Here is a 19,732-nt window from a genome sequence, read left to right as displayed (position 1 = left end):
AGCTTTCACCTGACCGGTCGAAGAGGAAGGTGAAAGTCGGACTCTGCCAGCGCTCTTGCCGATGCCTTCCATTCGCTCATCTGTTGGCAACGCGAAGGGAAAGCACAGATTGAGGCTCAACTGTCAACACCTTCCTTACGTGCGGAGTCGGCCCGTTGGTCATAATTCTTGACTTGACCACAACGGTGTCCCACAGTCTTTAGGATCACGGCGAGAAGACAAGCTTACTTGGAGTAACCTCGTCGGCGCCCACAACGCTCAATAATCTTACGACAAGTTTGACAGATGTCAGACAATGGCGCAAAGTAGGCAGTGCACGAAGCCTCCTCCCAGGGTCCTCGCTCCTCTTCGCGTTCTCTCCAGATCGCTACCCACCTCAAAAGCAAATCACGGCTTGTCTAAACCCAAGCAGGGTCGAAAAAGCACATGGCACTTCTAGAAAAACGATTTGACCATGAAGATCTGTCTCAATCTCAGCTCTGACGGCTATGCACATGCTGAATCGGGTTTCCTCGGTCAAGCCTCCGGACACCGTTGTACAGGAGATTCGGGCACGCCGTCCCTAGATCTAACCGCAAACGATCCAACCAAATGGCCCCTACCGAGCTGTTCCGGCATCGTTCGTTGGATCTCAAACGTTGGCAGCCCCAGACGTCTCTCCCTACTTTCTTTACTTTGACTGGATATGAGCAAACATCACACACCGATCTGGAAAGCTTGTCCCTGAGTCTCCAAATCGATACCGGTCTTTGGCAATATGTCTCGTACAGCCTTGTAAGCCGCAGATACACAATGCTCCTTGGTTGGTATCCGTCAAGCGATTACGAAGCCACACCAAGAATATTCTAGAGCCACAGCTAAGGAAGCACTAGAACAGGACCCGTGATGGCGTGTCAACCCTCTGGATACCATCTTACCACCTAGCCATCCCTCTGGTGGTACTATCAACATGCTTGGAACTTGACTATAACATTGAGACTGGTCGGCTTTTTGACTTCCACGCACCTGTCAATGGCGAAAGCTTTGGGCTTAACGGAGCTGCAAGCTCGGCTGCTACAAGGTCTGCTACTTTAGCCTTGCCAGGCACAAACCCCAGGATCATTTGACCGTTGAGGGGAAGCTATCGGTCTACATCACTATACCGTAAGGTGGAGATCTTGGTAGAGCGCCTCTGTTCAGCCTCATAATCCTTAACGGCAACTATCCAAACGTCAACTGCTACTTTGGGATGACGTTAACCCTCTACCAGCACGGCAATCGAACACATGCTCGGAGGCGTGCTAGCACGTCTTCCAGGCTTTGTCGAGACCGCCTCTTTCAGTCGATTATCGGCCTGATGATCGTCACTCGTCTTGGCGATCCGAGCATTCGGTTTAAGAATCACCACTACTTTCAACATCCGATTTGATAGTCCCTGTACCGACAGGGTCTATACCCAACGGCAAGGGACTTGTTTCGTTCAGTGAATCCACTTTAGCCAATACTCTGGACGTTGTCTGGTTGACACAGAGTCCAGACTCTCTGGAGGACGACGACATAGTGATATACCATCTGTGGCAGAAGACGTCTGGTATACTCGTCGTCAAGTATAAGAGGCAGCATGGTGCTCTGCCTTTCAACTCCTCATCCGCTCCAGCAACTTCTTAGGATCAAGGCGAACAAATCACCTCGACAATCTACAACTCGTTTCCAGTACTGTTTCTTTCTTAATACCAATCTTTAATTACTCAATCAACATAATCACCATGGCCGGTCAAGCTGCTATCCTGGGTCTCTTGGCCCCCGCTCTCATCTTTGCTGCTCCTTTGAACTCCAAGGACAAGAGGGACGAGACCTTTGCAGACGTCGCAGAGAATGTCCTCCTTGACAAGCGCGACCCTCTTCTGAGCGTCGGCGTCTCAGCTACTCTCGGTGTCTCTGCCACCGCCAAGGTCTCCACGATCAAACCTACCACGACCTTCTCCCTCCCAAGACCTACTTCTATCAAGAAGTCCTCCAGCACCAAGGTGTCTACCAGCTCCAAGAAGAGTAGCACCAAGGTCAGCAGCACCAAGAAGGCCACCAGTAGCGCCAAGGTATCGAGCAGCAGCTCCAAGAAGTCGTCAACTGTTGTCAAGCCTATCTCCAGCAAGAAGCTCACCGTTTCGAGCATTCTGAAGTTGACCAGCTCGACTAAAACCGCTTCTTCCACCAAGAAGTCGACCGTCACTGTCAAGCCTGTCGCCTCGAGCAAGAAGCCCGTCTCCTTGTCTTCTAGCAGCAAGAAACCCGTTGTGCCTTCAAGCAGCAAGAAGTCCAGCTCGTCTTCGTCCTCGAAGAAGACAAGCTCTTCATCGTCCAAGAAGCCAACCTCCTCGGCCAAGCCCGCCATAAGCAGTGCTAAGGTCACGATCAAGTCCAGCAGCTCTTTCAAGCTTCCCATCTCGATCCCCACTCTGAAGAGCTCAAGCAAGCCTGTCGTCAGCAGCTCCAAGGCTAGCTCTAAAGCCAGCTCTGTCAAGCCTGTGAGCACCTCCAAGGCCAGCAGCTCTGTCAAGCCCGTGAGCAACTCGATCAAGTCATCCAGTTCGGCCAAGCCTGCAAGCAGCTCTGTCAAGCCCGTGAGCAACTCGATCAAGCCATCCAGTTCGGCCAAGCCTGCAAGCAGCTCAGCCTCTCGTGGTTCCAACCCTGTTTCCTCTGCCACTGGTGGCGTTAAGCAGGGCTCTACCTCGAGCAGAAACGGCCAGTTCCCTACCTTCAGCTCAGTCGTGCTGCCCTCTATCGGTAAGCCCAGCAGCTCCTCTGTCAAGGCTGTTTCGTCTCGCTCTTCGGTCATCGTCTCGATCAAGCCTACGCCTTCTACCAGCTCGAACGGTGGCAATGTCGGCGTTTCCATTGGACTCCCCGGCGGCACCCTTACCGTCCCTGGGCTTACACTTACCGGAGGAGTCAACGTCCCTACTGGTAGACCCATCGAGTCAGCCGCCTCGTCTATTTTGAGCCGTGCGTCGAGCTTGGTGTCCTCTGCCGTAAGCAGGGCCACTTCTGCTGTCGTCGGAGATGCATCAAGTGTTGTCTCTCGCGTATCTTCCAACGCATCCAAGGCTACTTCCATTATCGGTGGTGACGTTTCCACGATCAGATCCCAGGCTTCCTCCGCAATTGCTGGCGATGCCTCGACCATCAGATCAGTCGTCTCGCAGGCTACTTCTGCAGTTGGTGGCGATGCTTCCACAATCAGATCTCAGGTGTCCTCCATTGCCTCGCAAGCGACCTCCGTCGTCGGCAGCGGTGCTTCTAGCGTCCGCTCGCAGCTGTCTTCTGCAGTTTCGCAGGCTCCATCCGCTATCTCCAGTGCCGAATCGATTGTCAGCTCCCGAATCTCTTCTGCTGTGTCCCAAGCCAGCTCCGGAGCTGGTGGTGCTGTTACCACGGCCAGATCTCAGTTGTCCTCTGGCGTGTCAAGCGCCCAATCGGTTATCAGCTCGCAGATCTCTTCAGCAGTGTCCAGCGCTCAATCAGTCATCAGCTCGCAGGTCTCTTCGGCTGCCTCCCAAGCCTCATCTGTCATCTCGAGTGTCAGCTCCCAAGCATCATCTGCTGCCTCGAACGGTGTTTCCGCCTCGATCTCTGCTAGTGTGAGCGCTTCGGCTGGAGTATCGCAGAGCTCTGCAGCAGTCTCGCAATCTCCTCCCGCTGCTTCGCCTACTGGAAACTCTGGCGTGGGACTTCCCATTCTTTCTGGCCTTCCCGTTTCCAGCATCGCCAGCGTGGTTCTTTCAGGAGTTGGCGACATTTCCGCACCTACCGTTCTCCCTGTCTCCAGCCTTCTGAGCGGCGCTGCATCTGATCTTACTGATCTTCCTGCCGCTGCTACCGGCCTCGTCAGCGAGATCGCCTCTCAGGCTACCGTTGTCCCTTCAGTCATTAACAGCATCGTCAGCGAGGTTCTCTCTACCGACCTTCCTCTCGGTACAGGTCTCTCCGGCGCTGTTTCCAGCATCGTTGCTACCGTTCCTGCCGCAGCGTCTAGCATTATTGGTGACGTTAACGATCTTCCATCAGCAGTCAGCAGCATTGTTAGCGAGATCCTTCCCACTGGCATTGCTTTGCCTACCAGTCTTTCTATCGATGGTTCCGTACTTCCTACTGGAGTCGTTAGCAGCATTGTTGATGGAACTCTTCCCTCGATCGTCTCAGCAGTTGGATCTTCTGCCACCTCTATTGTCGACAACACTGGCGACTTGGTCTCTTCCATTCTCTCGGCTCCTCTGTCTGTCGCGACCGATGGAACCATCCCATCAATTATCTCGAACGTTGGATCTCTTCCGACCTCGATCATTGACAACACAGGTGACTTGCCTTCTATCATTGCCTCGGTTTCCATTTCCATCGCCCCCAGCGTAGCCCCTTCGCTGATCTCTGAAGTTGGATCATCTGCCACCTCGATCATCGATGGGGCTGGCGATATTGTTTCTTCAGCTGTGTCGGTTGCTCTGCCTGTCATCACTAGCAATGCTGGCGATGCTACCGGTGACCTTGGCGGTGTTGTTTCGAACGTCGTGGGCGCAGTTTCGACTCTCGCTAGCACCGTCATCAACTCTGATCTTCCAGCAATCGAGACTGGAGTCGTTGTACCCATCGTTTCTGCAGTTTCACAGGGTGCAAGTGGAGCTATTTCGGTCGGAACTGCTGTTGTTGACTCTGGCGCCACTGCTGTCAGTCAAATCGTATCTGCAGTCGTCACTCCCGTTGCATCTGTCGTTGGCGACACTGGATCAGCCGCTACCTCAGTCGTGGGTGGAGCCTTGACAGTCGTGACCTCAGCCGTGGTTCCCGTCGTGACCTCAGCCGTGGTTCCAGTTGTCACCGGTGTTGTGGGTGGTGTCGGTGGTCTTGTTGGTGGTCTGGTCGGTGGCTCATCTTCCTCCGCTGTCCCCACCACTTTGTCGACCAGAGCATCTACTTCCGCTCGGACTACCACTTCAAGAATCCTTGGTATTCTTTAAGCGTGAGATAAACACATATCACATATCATTTCTTTTGTCATATACATATAATGGTGTTGTTGGCTGGGCCAGTCTTTCGCTTTGGAAACAGGTTTAATACATCGCTCTAGATAGCTTCTTACAATCAATTTAGTTCATACACATTTCTTTTGCACCTTTCTTTTGTCCTCGCTTTATAATTTGGCACGTTTGAGACTCTTGCATCATAAATTCCTCTTGCGCAAAGGTGTCTCAATTGGGTAGCTATAAGCGGCTTTATAAGAGATGGCCATGAAGTCATGCTGACCGTCCTATCATATTACTTCATCTGTGATATTCAAAGAGAAGTCCATCATGCATATGCACTGGGCGATGAGATATGGGGACCCGATATACATGAGCCGATTGCTGCCTGAATCTCTTTACTCCGGATTGCTGCCTACAAATCTCTATGCTTGCACACAGGTACACCTATCTGAGGTGGCCACTAAAGACTCTGGGACCTACTAATTCGAGATCTGTGAGTATATGCGATGGATCAGAAAACTCTGGTCACCCAAAGAGTGATGTACCTATGCAGATTGGTCATCTCCGAATGCGAGGGTGGATACCTTGTTACTTAGGCATGTGCACCGCCACAGCAGCTACAGCTACTTCATGCAGCCAAGCAAATGTTCTAAACACTTCTGGAAAGTGGTTGCGTTGATGCTTGCATGCTGTCCCGCTTGAGGGCTGAGAGCCTGAGGGGCCCAAGAATGCAGAGTTTTTCTGCTGCAGGAATCTTCCTTGAGGGAAATGTCGCTGTGTGCTATGATCCGCTTTGCAATACCATCCATACAGCCATGTGGTGACAGACTTACCAATGTAGCGGGATAGCATATCACTAGTAGCAAAATCGCTGGAAGCAACAAGGCAGCAGAAGCGAAGAGCTGAAAACTGAGGCGCGGGCAGTTTTTCGCAAGGCGTAGTCGTTTTGGATGCCTCAGGTTGACCGGTCAAGCGCCCGGCTGACGTCTGAGTTTGGAAGCAAGAAAAAATAAGAACCAGGCCACTGTCTTCGCGGGAGGCCGTATTGTCTATTATAATCCCACATCGCCCCAGCTGTCCTCTTATATCATAATCATTACTCGAGTAACCTGCCCAGAAAAGTGAAAAGCGATAATGGTCTGCTTCCGCTTACAACGCCTCTTGTCCGGTGTCGCCGTTGATCGTACTCAATGTCAGAGCTGAGTATCTTGGACGCAGGTATGGCCAGCGAACGCAGCAACATATCGAGATCTAGGACAGGCAATCTCTGTGCGAGACCTTGGATTCAGCTGCCTACGTTTCTTGGATCGCGACCGCAAGCGCAGGTTCTCAAGCCACGAAGGTCTGACTGCGCTGGAATATTGCCCTGTGCCAGTCCTTATGATGACTCTTGCGATACTGGAATCGGAGTCGCCTAGTGTGATAGCCGATCGCCACGCCTGACAACAGCTGCTCCCTTACCGTGAACGCTAGATCATTGTCCTGTGGCTTTGTCGGGCAAGACGTCTGTGTGCTGAGACTCTCTCTGGACCATAAGACCAAAGGAGACAATGCTCTATGACATCTTGCAGTGATCCTTGAACACGATTTTCCCTGCCAGCAACTCCGACACGGACCGGACAACCCGATGCCAACAATCCCAAATGATATCGCATGAAACCATCACAAGACCGCAGAAGATGGTTCTCGCAGTGTCGCAACGCACGCGCTGGTCAACGTGGCATAGCCCTAAGCATCTGACCTGCGTTGGCGATGCTGTGTTGTGTCTGTTGGAAGATTCTCGACATCTACCAGTCAAATCACTAAGGCAATCTACTGTTGCCTAGCGGCAAAGCTGCCCAGGATGCTCACAAATCGCTTGCAGCCAACGGTCCAGACACAAATTTCGGTGAGTGCACAGCCCTGCGTCTTGTATATGCTTGGCTTGTGAATGTATGGTCACTGTCGCTGCCGCCAGGGATTGGTAGACGCTCGGGACGAGTAGAGAGACGGCACGTTATGAGCGTTTGCCTCAGGCGTGACAATTGCTCCCTGGCGAAAGATTATTTGTGTTCACGCAGGTACGAAGAAACTTGTCGCAGAGACATTGGACCCTGAGCTGACGATAGGCTACGGAAGCTCGGGTTCGGAGAGAGCCGTGAGTACGCCACAAGCGGCGATCTCACAGCCACACAGAAAGGTCTGCAACAAGCTTTCTTTGGTGGTGGTGGAGCAGCCCTGTGTTTGGGATGGCTCGCCCACAAGGCAGCCATCGAGGCACCAGAGAGGGTCGACAGGCTTCCAGCTAACCCGACGTATATAACAGGAAGCGGAAGCGGCTATGCACCCCTCGACTCAGCCTCGTGATACTTACGTGGATGCTCACAGAAGGCCGACGCTGTCTTCTACCGCTCTTCGGTCACCGTGACTTCCTTCTTGCCGATAATACCTGTAGGTCCACGTCCTTCTTGCCACCACCTGTCTTGGGCGTCAACAACCGTCGATACAAAGTCCGGTCTAGCTTCTTGACTCACGCTTGCCCATCCGACTCGAATCACCTCTCCCTCAGACCTTCACATCCCATCTGGAAAACTTTTACCATTATCAACTCTGCACCATTTTTCATCATCAACTGCTCTGCCCTGCATGTCTACGATGACGGTCTCCGAACCAAATCAAAAATCTCAGCAACTGTCGCCTCTCATGTCGCCTGCGAAATCTTCAAGCTCCGACAATGACTCGGACCCACAAGACACATCCCAGATTATGAACGGAGACGACGACGAGGAGCGACGGAGCAGTTCGGTCGCTTTTTCTCCCTCGAGTTTCAAACCACTAAATCATCGCCGAACGGCACCCAAACACAACGGAGCCGGAAAGTTTGAATGCCAAAACTGCCATCAGATTTTCGACCGCAAATGCGAGTGGAAGTAAGTACTTGCTATTTCGTTGTCTCGATTGTTGCAATAGCGGACGTTTTTATGCCTCAGCTGTCGGCCAACTTCAACTGTCATATCAGATCTTGTGCTGCGGCCCAAAAGCATGCCCAAACGCCCCGCTCAACCAATCAACATGAATTCCGTTACCGAAATATTCCAGCACATCATGCTAACTCATCATACAGCAAACACATGGACAAGCATGAACGGCCATACAAGTGCGATAAACCGCAATGCGCCAAGTTGCTAGGATTCACATACTCAGGCGGCCTCTTGCGACACGAACGCGAGGTTCACAGCATGCATGGCGGGCCCAAAGAACAGCTCTTCTGCCCTATCAAACACTGCAAGCGACACACCGAACAGGGCTTCACCCGCCGCGAGAATCTGCAGGAGCATCTACGTAGGGTACACAAGCTGCAAGATGTCGAGAGCGTTGAAGCTGCTGCGCAAGATGCACACACGCCTGGAGCTGCTCTTTCCGATCACGAATCTGACGATGACGCCCGATCGACAAAACGCAAGCGTATGAGTGTTGTGAGCCAGAGTGAAGATGCGGCAGAGGAGGACATCAAAACTCAGCTCAAGAAACTACGACTTGACAATGCCGAACTCAGGAACATGGGAGAAAGCCAACGAGCAGAACTCGATGCGATGAAAGAACAGATCAAATTTCTCCAAGAACAACTTGCAGCAGGATCGCAGACTGTACAGATCCCTCGCTGGCGACCGAACGGGACAGGTTGAGAATCCCTGGACTCGAACAATTCGCTACAACGAGGATGTCGTACAGTGGTCAAGTCGATTGACTCATCGCTCTCGTGTTGTAGCCCGAGGAGTCCGGGGACTCCGAGTGTCAGCTAATAGTCATTACTGATTCTGGTCACCGGTCACGAAACTCCGAGGGCGTCCAGCACCATGCGCCTTTTCGCGTCAAGAACACATTTTTGACGAATGCGATCCTGCAGGACCCGCTTGGCCTGAGGCGCAGTGCAGGCAGCAGCGTATGCGCAGAAGATCTTCAGAAAGGCCAGAACTATACAACAACAGGAACTTAACGATCTCGGGCCACAAAGAGGGGAGGATGACAAATGGCTCAGGCAGCTTGTATGGACTTGGAGCTGTGTCTAAAAGAAGTATTTAATAATTACTGGAGAGGTGGAGGGCTGGGGGTACGAGGGAGGATATGAGGCCCTTCCCGATGCTGAAGCATCAGCTTATCTCACCCTTCTATACTTTATTTTCTGTTTTTTTCTGCTGTACGACTTTGTGGCTCTCTTGAGATGCCTGGGTACGAACATACACTTTTCCACTTTTAAACCTTTAATGCTTGTCAGTCTCGATTCGTGCACGTGCTTAAGAGATGTATAGCTACATGCAGCCTTTGCCGACTCATTCTTTTCACGTCTTCCATCTGCTGCCTAGAGGATAGGAGCTGCACCTGGCAGTATACATAGCATCGAATTGTCCAATTTGGACAACACGACTGGAGATCTTACACTGTCTAGCCACCAACACAACAGGGGATGAAAGTATGTGTGACAGTATCGGAGGAGTGAAGGATGCACAGAAGGATCGAAAGATGCATACTATACTATAAGCCAAGCTTCCTTCGCATCCTCTTCCTTCTTTACAGTCCCTCTGTTTCCAATCGACTGTAGCCTGCAAGCATTTACGCAAATGGTGTTTAAAGTACAATGTCTGGAAACCCATGCGCTGCTCAAAGATGACCGATTTTACCAAGTCAAGTCAAGTCAAGTCAAGCCAGAATCGCATAGAGTCAGGCTCCACCACTGATTGACTCTACACCTAAGTCAAAGCTATAGTAATCCATCGTGTAGCAACTAGGATGTCAGTATCGTTGATAGTATACTTTACTGCCTTGAACCTTTTGTGGTGATAAATTTCTGCCATGACGGTGACTTGATGTCTTGACTTGTGCTAGATTGGTTATTACTAAGAACAGATTAAGCAGTGATTCGACCGTTCGACCTCTGCAAAGTCTGGTGTTGTTGAAATATGAGGAAAAAAAGATATCATGTCTATTTTTACATAGGCGACGAGAAGTGTAGGATGTGATAGAGTTGTTCATCATTTAATAGGCTGTTAGATGGAATGCTGTTCGCTGATCGGCTCGTATAAAAGAATTTGTCAGTTTCCTATAGAGATTTACCGCCTGCTTGTTTCACAATGAGAAACTACATGCCTTCTGGACAGCCAAAAGTTCAGAGCAGCGTTATTTTGGACAGCAGATCTTGTGTGAATCGAAGATAGAAGAGTTTGGTGCAGATGGTGATTAAAACCAAGTCGTTATTCTTGGATTTCAAGAGTTGGTGTATCGACTCGAGAGCGGCTCCAGAAGCACGACAAATGTAGATGTTGCCTGTCGAGTTTTTTGCGATAGAGCCGACATGTGAGAGTCTGGTTCTGACTCTTAAGGCAGTGGCCTAGGAGAGCCACACGCATAGTGCTAAAGTTAGAACTGGAGATCGTAAGTTGTTTATCTGAGGCAGGAGATTAGAGAGATATCCTGAAAGTAAGTTGTGTTTACACTGCATTTAAAGTCCAACGACCTTAAGGGACACGCCGTCGGTTAGATGGTGAGAATCTGATTAGACATCGGACTAGACCTGGAAGACTTATGGAGTAAAGTCGAGAAAGATGTAGCAAGAAGCCGAGGCCTACAAACTGACATGTTAGGATGTATTCTGTGACAATGACCTACCCTATTAATGTCGGGGCAGGACGCAAGGCATTCAAAACGCTCTATTACCTGCCTTAGAGACAAGCAGTCTAGCGATATGACAGAGACTGTTCCATGGAGATTTGGTTCGGAGACGTCTCCTCGTTGCTAGATTGACAGACACAACCTTTGTCGTCATGTGCACCATGGTGATTGTCCAGTTGATAGACGCACGAAAATCATGTCGCTCTGTGACGTGATGTGGCGCAGACGTGGCACAGCTGTGGCTGGGTATGTATCATGAGGCTCTCTCTTGTAGGCGAGATGGACCAAAGTAGGAACAGCCTTACGAAGAGCCAAGAAGACCAAGCACCAAAGGACACGCGGACTGTGGAGATGTATTGGCAGCTCGGTGCGGCCGGAAGAAAAACACAGAAAAATGTATGCCTGAGGGCCTTGGCCGGCAGGTCAGGATCCGGAAAGCGTATTCGATGCGCTCGCGACGGAGAGAAGGAAACGAAGCCGCAGTGGCTGAGAGCTTTGGTAAAATTGCGAGTTGGAAATAGAAGCATGAACGCGTCGCCCTCCAAGTTTCCCCTTGCATGTACATGTTTTTGTTGTCTTCCCGTGGCAGTGTATGATTACAGGAGGCGCCCGATAGAGTAGACAGCAGATTGACAACCTGCTCTTGGTAAAAAGGCAATCATCTAGTCGGCGGTAGTTGGCGGGCTTGTCATGGAGGACGTCAGGTTGTCGATGGTTTCCTGCTTCTTGGCACAAGGTCGTGACGCTAGTTACATCATCGCGCAGAGGCGTTTAATTCCTGTGTTGCGTGAGTGGACGATTCAGGCTCACAGTCGGCGTACATAAACGCTGCCTGCCCTGACGAACTCCCATCTCTGCAATCCACATCCACTCCACCAGCCACACTTTTCCAATACCAACAACCAGACACCAGACTTTCAGTCCAACACCGCCAGCATGCCTTTCACCGGATCGTGAGTCTTTCCCCCATCTCTCCCTCGTCTCTTCCGCGGACCCCCCGTCAGCGAGAACAGCCCTGGGAACACAAGCGACTACGCGTGCTGACCTGCCTCTCAGCGACATCATCAAGATCATCATCGCCATCATCCTCCCTCCTCTTGGTGTCTTCCTCGAGCGCGGCTGTGGTGCTGACTTGCTCATCAACATTCTGTTGACCATCCTTGGTTACATTCCCGGCATCATCCACGCCCTGTACGTCACCATCGTCTTCTACACACACTCGTGTCGCACCTACTGACCTCCCTCGCAGCTACATCATTCTCAAGTATTAAGATGACTGGCGATAGCCCTCAGCGGCCTACATCACGACCTGGCGCAACGAAACCCACTTTGCTTCTTCCTTCCACTTTTGCGATACCCTCAAGTCGCGCCGTGCTAGCCATTGAGCGCCGACTTCGATACCTCCCAGCCATGCGCTTCCATGCTGTATCTTCCGCCCTCGTCTTCGACAGACTCGCGCCGTATCCTTCACCATGCGCGTTACACCTCTAAGGTCTACCTTTGATGCCATCGAGGAGGTCTCGGCCGAATGTCGACCACAAGGATGAGATATCACCTTGCTCATGGTTGAATAATACTGTATAATAGCACAGAACGAAATCAACCTTTTCAACCCTTTAATCACTTCGCTTTGCCATTCCCGTGACTGTGGAGCTCCTACCTTTACCTGTTTCACCCACAAGACGCTGAGAGTTTGGTACCGCAGCAACATCTTGTGTATTGCTCGTAGCTGTGAACGCTGAGCCTAGCAGTTGCTCACAGGCTCATCACTGGGTGTCCGCTACACAACCTCGGCGATTGCATCCTAACATTCCTCTGCTATCTTGCCTCAATGGCCTGTTCAGAACCGTCTCAAGCCGCACGATCGAACCACTTGCTGAACCACCTTACAGCCTGATCCTCTGCCTTCTTTCCACACTCTCTTTCACGCCCTTCATTCTCATCTGCTCTGACAGCAAATCCATGGTGCACATCATCATACATGACAAACTCGTGCTCAACACCCCGATCTTTCGTCTTCGCTGTCTTGGCTTTCAGGATATCCTCAATCTGCTTGGCTTTCGCTTTGGGGATCTGTTGATCAATCCCAGCCGCTGCGACGAACAGAGGGTAGGTGACTGCCTCGATGTCTGTAGGTATCTTTAAGCGTGAAGGATGAGCTGTGAAACCACAAGCAACCAAAGGCTTATCGGCTGCATATTCTTCTTTATTTGAGCACAGCTCCACAACCCACTGACCACCCCAGCAATACCCAGCTGCTGCAACATGTAGCTCAGGATGCGAAGACTGCAGGCCATGGAAGAAGTTGACGACCCTTGGGCGGACCAGATGCGCCTTGTCATTCTTCAAGAACGGAAATCCATACCAAACGAGCCTCAGGAAATGATATGCTTTTTTGGCCCAGGCAAAAGTACCGGTGGCGTCCAACGCTTTTATGCTGATGATCAAGTGATGGGGAAAAACATTGCCGTCCATAAAGTCAGGGAGCATGACCAGAAAGTCGCCTTTCGCGGCAAAGTTGTCGGCTAGAATGCGGGTGTTCGGGAGTGTCCAGCCGAATACGTCGGGTAGTATTACGACAATGCCTTTGGGAGGCCTGTTGATAGGGGGTGAGGTGATGTAGACGGGGAGGCCATGAAGCTCAGAAATTATGCCAGTGGGAGTGCCGGTGTGAAGGGAGCCACTAGCACAACATTGTTTTGGAAACGACATCTTGTATAAGATCAAGAAGTGGAGGCGAGTTCGTTGAATATTATCTGGGTGAGGGCTGATGTTGCGCGAGGTGCACTTATATGATTGCTGACCTCAGTCACCTACTACTTCGGGTTATGGAGGGATGGTCTGGCTCGTACGATAATCCTTTCAGCTCGGTGTCCAATTTAGCAACGAGTCGAGGGCAAATGACATGCACTTGACAGCATTCAGGATGCATCCACTTCGCCCACAGGAAATTCACATTGGTCGGATAAGACTGTCACAAGCATGTCTTCTGCCACAATCCTTTGACAAGCGGAGAGCAGAGGTGTCCGGAAGGGAACTAGTTCGTGCCAAGTCTTTCATGCTTAGTAACCCAGCCGCTCAGACCTCTTCTCCGCTCAAAATCTTCTGCGCAAGCTTGCACTACAAAACCAGACCTCTTCTTGACAGAAACTTCCTCCTCTCTCACAACAGCAGCATCAACGCGCAAAACAGCTCTGCGATGCTGCTGCTTCAGTCAAAATGGTAAGCGCTTCCTTTCTGCACCCTCCCTTCCAACCTGATGAAACCGCAATACCGCAATCAAACTAGAGTCTTTGATCTCTTCGGAGAACTGAAACCGCATTTGCAAGCACGTCAGTCTGAACTCACAACAAACAATTCATCACTCTTCGCTACAGCTATCTTCAAGCGCACAAGACTGATTGAAAACAGATGCCAGGCTCGACGCGTTGCTCAACACTCCGCTCGCTTGCGTGCTTTGCAGCTCTTTGCACGCTGCCGTCCCTTTCACTGGGTGCACGGCTTTGAGTCTCTTCAGCGCGTTCCAATCGACGGCTGAAGAGACTTCATCTTAACAGGTACGCGCCTTCTCCTCTTTGCCCTCTTTACATACCCCCTCCCCTATTTTCTGATGAACAATTGAACGTTTATATACGCTGGAAATTACCGACCAAGCCCTTCGGGGCGGTGCCGATATCAAATGGCTATTTCTGAGTCTCACACACATCTCAACTTATTCGCAAGCTCTTCTTCCGAACCTTACTGACTTTGTTGATTGATAGGTAAACACCGCACCTCCTCCATCAACACCAACTTCTTCATGTGATGAAGCGGCACTGGGCTCCGACTACAAACCAAATGAGCAGATATGCCAACGCTGTGACAGGCCTAGAAAACCTCGTCCACTGATTTCGACAACACAATCACCTTTTGTCATCAACCAGTCTTCAAAGAGCTTGGGCTGACATGTACGATAAAGAGGGCTTGCTTTTTGTAACATACTCTGCTTTTGACGTCGCTGAGACATGCGCGCTCATCGGCTAAACAAATATCAAATGGTATGCAAAATTTGCTTTCCCTTTATTTTTCTCTTCACACTTTGTGGCCGTCATATGATGAACACCTAGATGACGAGTCTGATCGGAGTTATCCATGCAGACAACACTTTATTTTATACCATTCATGCCTAACTGAATATATGCACATTCTTACACACTGTTGTTCAATCATTGTCCTTTGTCAATCAGTGACTAACAATCGAGTTTCAGATCTTCCTCTTCTTCGGAACGGGTCTTTGCAGTTTGTGTTCGCGGTCTACGCCAGACAAGAGTGTAAGTTCTTCCTCTTCACACATCATCCCCTTCACCTCACATGATGATTCAAACCAAACACAATGACAAGCATATGTCCGAATTACCTTGACCGGTAGTACTGCAGAGAATGTCTTGTCTGACCCACAATTTCTACCTCACCTTCATTCAGAGTCTTCCATTGTAACGCCGTTGCTGACTTTACAAAGACCTTCACAGTGCCTCATTATCATGGCCGACCGTGTGCTTGCATCCTCTCTCCCATCAGGTAAGCTTTCGACCCCTTCCACCTTCCCTTTCCCTCAAGAGCATTGTCATTTCAATGATGATTTATTCTATTTATCACGACGGTCTACGTAGCCACAAGTTGGACATTGACGATACCGCCATTGACAATGGCATTGATCTGATATGGATATGACTTTGCTCTTTCCTTGCAAACCACGTCTTCAGCATTCTCTTCGAATCTTTGCTGACCTCTTAAAGAACAGGCGTTTGCTTTCTTGTCTTCCAGACCTTTCAACCTTTCCATTGCTCGTCCAGTCTTGTTGCTGGTGACTGAAGGAGAAATGTGTTCGCTCATGAGCACCTGCCGTGGCGTGTCGTTCGTCGCTGTCAAGCAGTCGGAACGGGTCAGAGCTGGCACCGCAATTTATCTTGTCGGCATCCTCGGCTGCCTTCGGGCGTACATGTACCGAACACACGTGACTCGCCATCTCTGCGGGCGGAGCATCATCCGGATAAATACAATACGAACACAGAAGGTCCACCCATGGGGAACCTTCATCCTTCATCCTTGTAGATCAAAACCTCATATGAACGCTCTCCGCTTCCCCAACCTTGGCTTTTCGGAGGAGAAGACTGATCGAGGTAGGATTGACGACGGCATGCCCGAGCATCGCGGTTTGTGACCCCTCACGGTTCCCAAGCTTCTTGCTTGAACCGCTCGGCATGACGATACATCTGTGATCTCGACATCACCCAGCCATAGATGTCAGTGATCCTTTGAGCCAAGAGTTGAACTACGAGATGTACATAAGGGTGCTCGCCCACTCTCAAGAGATGTAAGTATCTGATTCATCATTCTCTCAGTTTCCAAAACATGGTGAAAGCGGATACTCTCGGCCAGTTACTTGGTCTGGCTACTGTTGTAGCTGGTCAGCAAGTATACCTCGAGGCCAATGGCTCTACACCCCGACCCTCATGCACTAAGTGCACCGAAGGTGAACCACAGTACACCTTCACACCATTCCACTATACCATGACATCAACAGTACGCTATGCCACATCCCGACCCTCGCCAACAGCTACTACAACTTATGCTCCTCCTTTCGAGAGTCTGACTTCTCTGATCGGCTCGGTGTCCTACACGACCTGGGGCAAATGGGATCCGACCGCGAATGCATCCGCGACGGACGCAGCCAATCCATATGGCAATGCCGCTTGGACAGAACTGTGGAGAATGGCCAACCCTCCCAATTTTACGCAGGATGCCACCAGCGCTTTGTTCAGTACCACCGTCGAGCCAACACCGGTGCCTACGCAGGAGCTGGTCTTGCCTCCAAGAGATTATTTTGGCCCAACCGACTGCTACAACTTTCCTCCTGGCTTTGAGTTTGGTGTTGCAAGTTCTGCCAGTCAGATTGAAGGAGCGACAGCTGAAGAAGGAAAAGCGCCATCTCTGATGGACATCCTAATTCAGGATGACCGACCAAAGGATTATGTCACCAACGAAAACTACTACTACTACAAGCAGGATATCGAGCGTGTTGCTGCCATGGGTGTCAAGTACTACTCCTTCAGCATTCCTTGGACCAGAATCTTACCGTTCGCACTGCCTGGTACTCCGGTCAACCAACAGGGCATTCAGCACTACGACGATGTGATCAACTATATCATTGAAAAGGGCATGGCGCCAGAAGTCACTCTATTGCACTTTGACACTCCGCTTCAATTTTTCGGCACGATTACCAATGTCACTGAACTGATCAAGGCAGAAATTGGTTATACCAATGGAGGATACCAGAACGAGACCTTCCCAGATGCGTTTGTGAACTACGCCAGAATCGTCATGACACACTACGCTGATCGCGTGCCGGTGTGGTATACGTTCAACGAGCCTCTGCTTTACTCTGATAATGGCAAGTCCATTGATCATGTTATCAAGTCACATGCTCGGGTCTCCCACTTCTACAAGGATGAGCTCAAGGGTACAGGCAAGATCGCCCTCAAGTTCAACAACAACTTCGGCGTACCTCGCGATCCCGAGAGTGAAGCAGATGTCTATGCTGCAGACCACTTCAACTCGTTCCAGCTCGGTCCCTTCTGTAATCCTATCTTCCTTGGTCAAGACTACCCGGAATCTTACAAGATGACCATTCCCGATTACGTGCCTCTAAGCCAGGCCGACCTCGAGTACATCAACGGCACAGCAGACTTCCTTGGTATCGATCCTTACACAGCCACTGTCATCGCACCCCCGGAACCGGGTTCCATCGACAGCATCAAAAGCTGCGCCACCAACTCATCAGCAGAACTCCGTCCTTACTGCGTCAATCAAACCACCACAGACATCTTCGGCTGGAACATCGGTTACCGCTCTCAATCATACGTCTACATCACCCCCACCTACCTACGCCTCTACCTCAACTACCTGCACAACACCTTCCGCACCCCCATCGTTCTCACCGAATTCGGCTTCCCTGTTTTCGGCGAGGCTGACAAGGAGAATCTCTCTGATCAACTTTTCGACTCTCCACGCAGTGTTTATTATCTGTCCTTCATGTCTGAAGTCCTTAAGGCCATTTGGGAAGATGGAGTCGAAGTATTGGGGGCCTTTGCTTGGAGTTTTGCGGACAATTGGGAGTTTGGAGATTATGAGCAGCATTTTGGTATTCAGACTGTTAATCGCACGACGCAGGAGAGGAACTATAAGAAGAGTTTCTTTGACTTGGTGGATTTTATGAAAGCTAGAGGGGTGGATTAGTTGACTAGTTGTGAAAAGTTGGAACAATTTGGATTTGGAGCTGCGTTTCATCCCAATGTTTGAATCTCGAAAGACCGTTCACATGTGTCGATACCTGAGCTGCATGTAGGATGGCAGTCTTTACGCAAATCAATGGCTAGTGACGAGTGTCGCGTCGAATAAAAAGTCGATGACGAATCAAGAGGCCCCCATCTTAACAGGTATAGTAACAGTGGGACAAATCTCGAGTCGCAAAGATGGCAGCACCGCAAAAAAGAACGATTTCACAGGCAGACGTAGGCAAGAGCAAAAAGAAGACCTAAACATACAGCAGCAGGGATTCCCACGTGGTCACCCACCGTAGTACTAATCTGCCGTTCAACTGCTTATGTATGGCAGAGCGGACGGGATGCCCAGTTTTCAGCTGACTGTGGCCGTATGTGCTTGACACCGCTGCTTGTTGCCTTGTATCACTCTATAACTCTTACGCTTCTGCTAGTGGTCTATTATGCGGTCTGACAGAAGCACCTTCCGCATGGACCGTGATTTGATTATCGCGATGAATCTTCGACATCGCAACACGACGGACGCCGACGCACGAGCTGCTGCAATTTGTCCTGAACCTCAGCTTTGGCTGCGATGCATTTGCACTAGCGTCTGACAAATGATGTGAAAACCGCGTACCGCCGACGTTATGCAATCTCCGATTGGCTGGTATTCTTGAACATGCCGCATGTATGTATACCCGGTCATGACTTGCGGATATATTTTGCTGGTCCAGCACTGTCCCGAAGGAGGTCTAATGTGTTCACGACTGTCGAGCAGATCCCGTCCCTTCCATCAGTGTTGCTCTTCGAACTCCTGCATCGCAATCCGCCTCACTTTTCGAGTCTGCCGCTATCACCTGCTTATCGTCTTCGTTCCGTATACACTAGGCTTCAACATGAGCTACTGCCACGATGGAGTGGGAAGGTTCGCTATGTACTGTATCAGATCCAAGCTACAGCAGATAGCTGCGTCGTTCGCGGCTGAGAATTGCCCTACTCAGCGATAACACGCATGTCGGCTGCAGCAACACATGCAGCCAGTTTGCGCTCCTCGGGCTTGCCGCGAGTATTAGAGCATACATATTCCTGATTCATCGCTCGCTAGACATATCTGGATGGCTGAAGTCGCACATTGGCTCTTTTCAAACCCTTACCAGCACTCGTGAACATGGAACGCCCCATTTTCAGATTTCCATCTTCTAACAGTGCCACCCCACTTGTCGCAGAAACAGACTATGTCGGCGGCATTGAATTGCGTGAGGATATCGGGTGAGGACATCCTCATCTTTGTGCTGATTCGTGCTCTAATCTGGACTCAAAGTTCGCAGCATCTCGATCCAATCTACACACAGCAAAATGATCCGTCTGGCAAGGGCTTGTTCCTATTCGCGAGAAAGACCCTCTCTGCAGCTCGTAAGCTGTTGGACAAGTTTGGATATCAATACCGTAAACAAGTTCGAAAGACCTTCGGTGATCTTGAGGGATGGCGCATAGGAGTATTGACAGGATGCTTCGCTTCTGGTCTTGTCTTCCTCATCAACCTCGTGCTTTTGCTGGTGGCTGCGTTTCGCTATGAGGGGTTCCAGAACGGAATTGCCACCCTCGCACGTGGCGAACAACATACGATAGCAGCAATAAGCACTGCATATCACCTCCTGATCAATGTGTTCAGCACCATACTGCTGAGCTCTAGCAGTTATACCATGCAGATATTGAGCTCGCCCACCAGATCAGAGGTCGATGCAGCTCATAACAACGGGCAGTGGTTGGATATCGGACTCCTAAGTA

General features: G+C 50.5%; 4 protein-coding genes across 4 annotated transcripts; 3 read left to right on the top strand and 1 right to left on the bottom strand.

The window, feature by feature from the left end:
- Positions 1 to 7,862: 7,862 nt before the first annotated feature.
- On the top strand, positions 7,863 to 8,605 carry M436DRAFT_11780 (uncharacterized protein; the record flags this gene model as incomplete). The annotated part of the gene is made up of 2 exons (XM_013567654.1): positions 7,863 to 7,906; positions 8,101 to 8,605. Coding segments are annotated over 2 exons (549 nt in total), but the record flags the coding sequence as incomplete, so codon positions are not given.
- Positions 8,606 to 11,579: 2,974 nt separating this feature from the next.
- On the top strand, positions 11,580 to 11,914 carry M436DRAFT_85944 (UPF0057-domain-containing protein; the record flags this gene model as incomplete). Its single annotated transcript, XM_013567765.1, has 3 exons — positions 11,580 to 11,596; positions 11,700 to 11,834; positions 11,893 to 11,914. 3 exons carry the CDS (start codon positions 11,580 to 11,582, stop codon positions 11,912 to 11,914), a joined length of 174 nt encoding a protein of 57 aa, XP_013423219.1.
- A 580-nt stretch (positions 11,915 to 12,494) lies between these two features.
- Positions 12,495 to 13,355, bottom strand: M436DRAFT_76559 (uncharacterized protein; the record flags this gene model as incomplete). Its single annotated transcript, XM_013567764.1, has 1 exon — positions 12,495 to 13,355. One exon carries the CDS (start codon positions 13,353 to 13,355, stop codon positions 12,495 to 12,497), a length of 861 nt encoding a protein of 286 aa, XP_013423218.1.
- A 2,679-nt stretch (positions 13,356 to 16,034) lies between these two features.
- Positions 16,035 to 17,918, top strand: M436DRAFT_57130 (family 1 glycoside hydrolase; the record flags this gene model as incomplete). The annotated part of the gene is made up of 1 exon (XM_013567681.1): positions 16,035 to 17,918. One exon carries the CDS (start codon positions 16,035 to 16,037, stop codon positions 17,916 to 17,918), a length of 1,884 nt encoding a protein of 627 aa, XP_013423135.1.
- Positions 17,919 to 19,732: the final 1,814 nt, after the last annotated feature.

Source organism: Aureobasidium namibiae (genome assembly GCF_000721765.1).
Source record: "Aureobasidium namibiae CBS 147.97 unplaced genomic scaffold scaffold_23, whole genome shotgun sequence".
NCBI classification, from domain to species: domain Eukaryota; kingdom Fungi; phylum Ascomycota; class Dothideomycetes; order Dothideales; family Saccotheciaceae; genus Aureobasidium; species Aureobasidium namibiae.
This window is presented reverse-complemented; position numbering and strand designations above follow the sequence as displayed.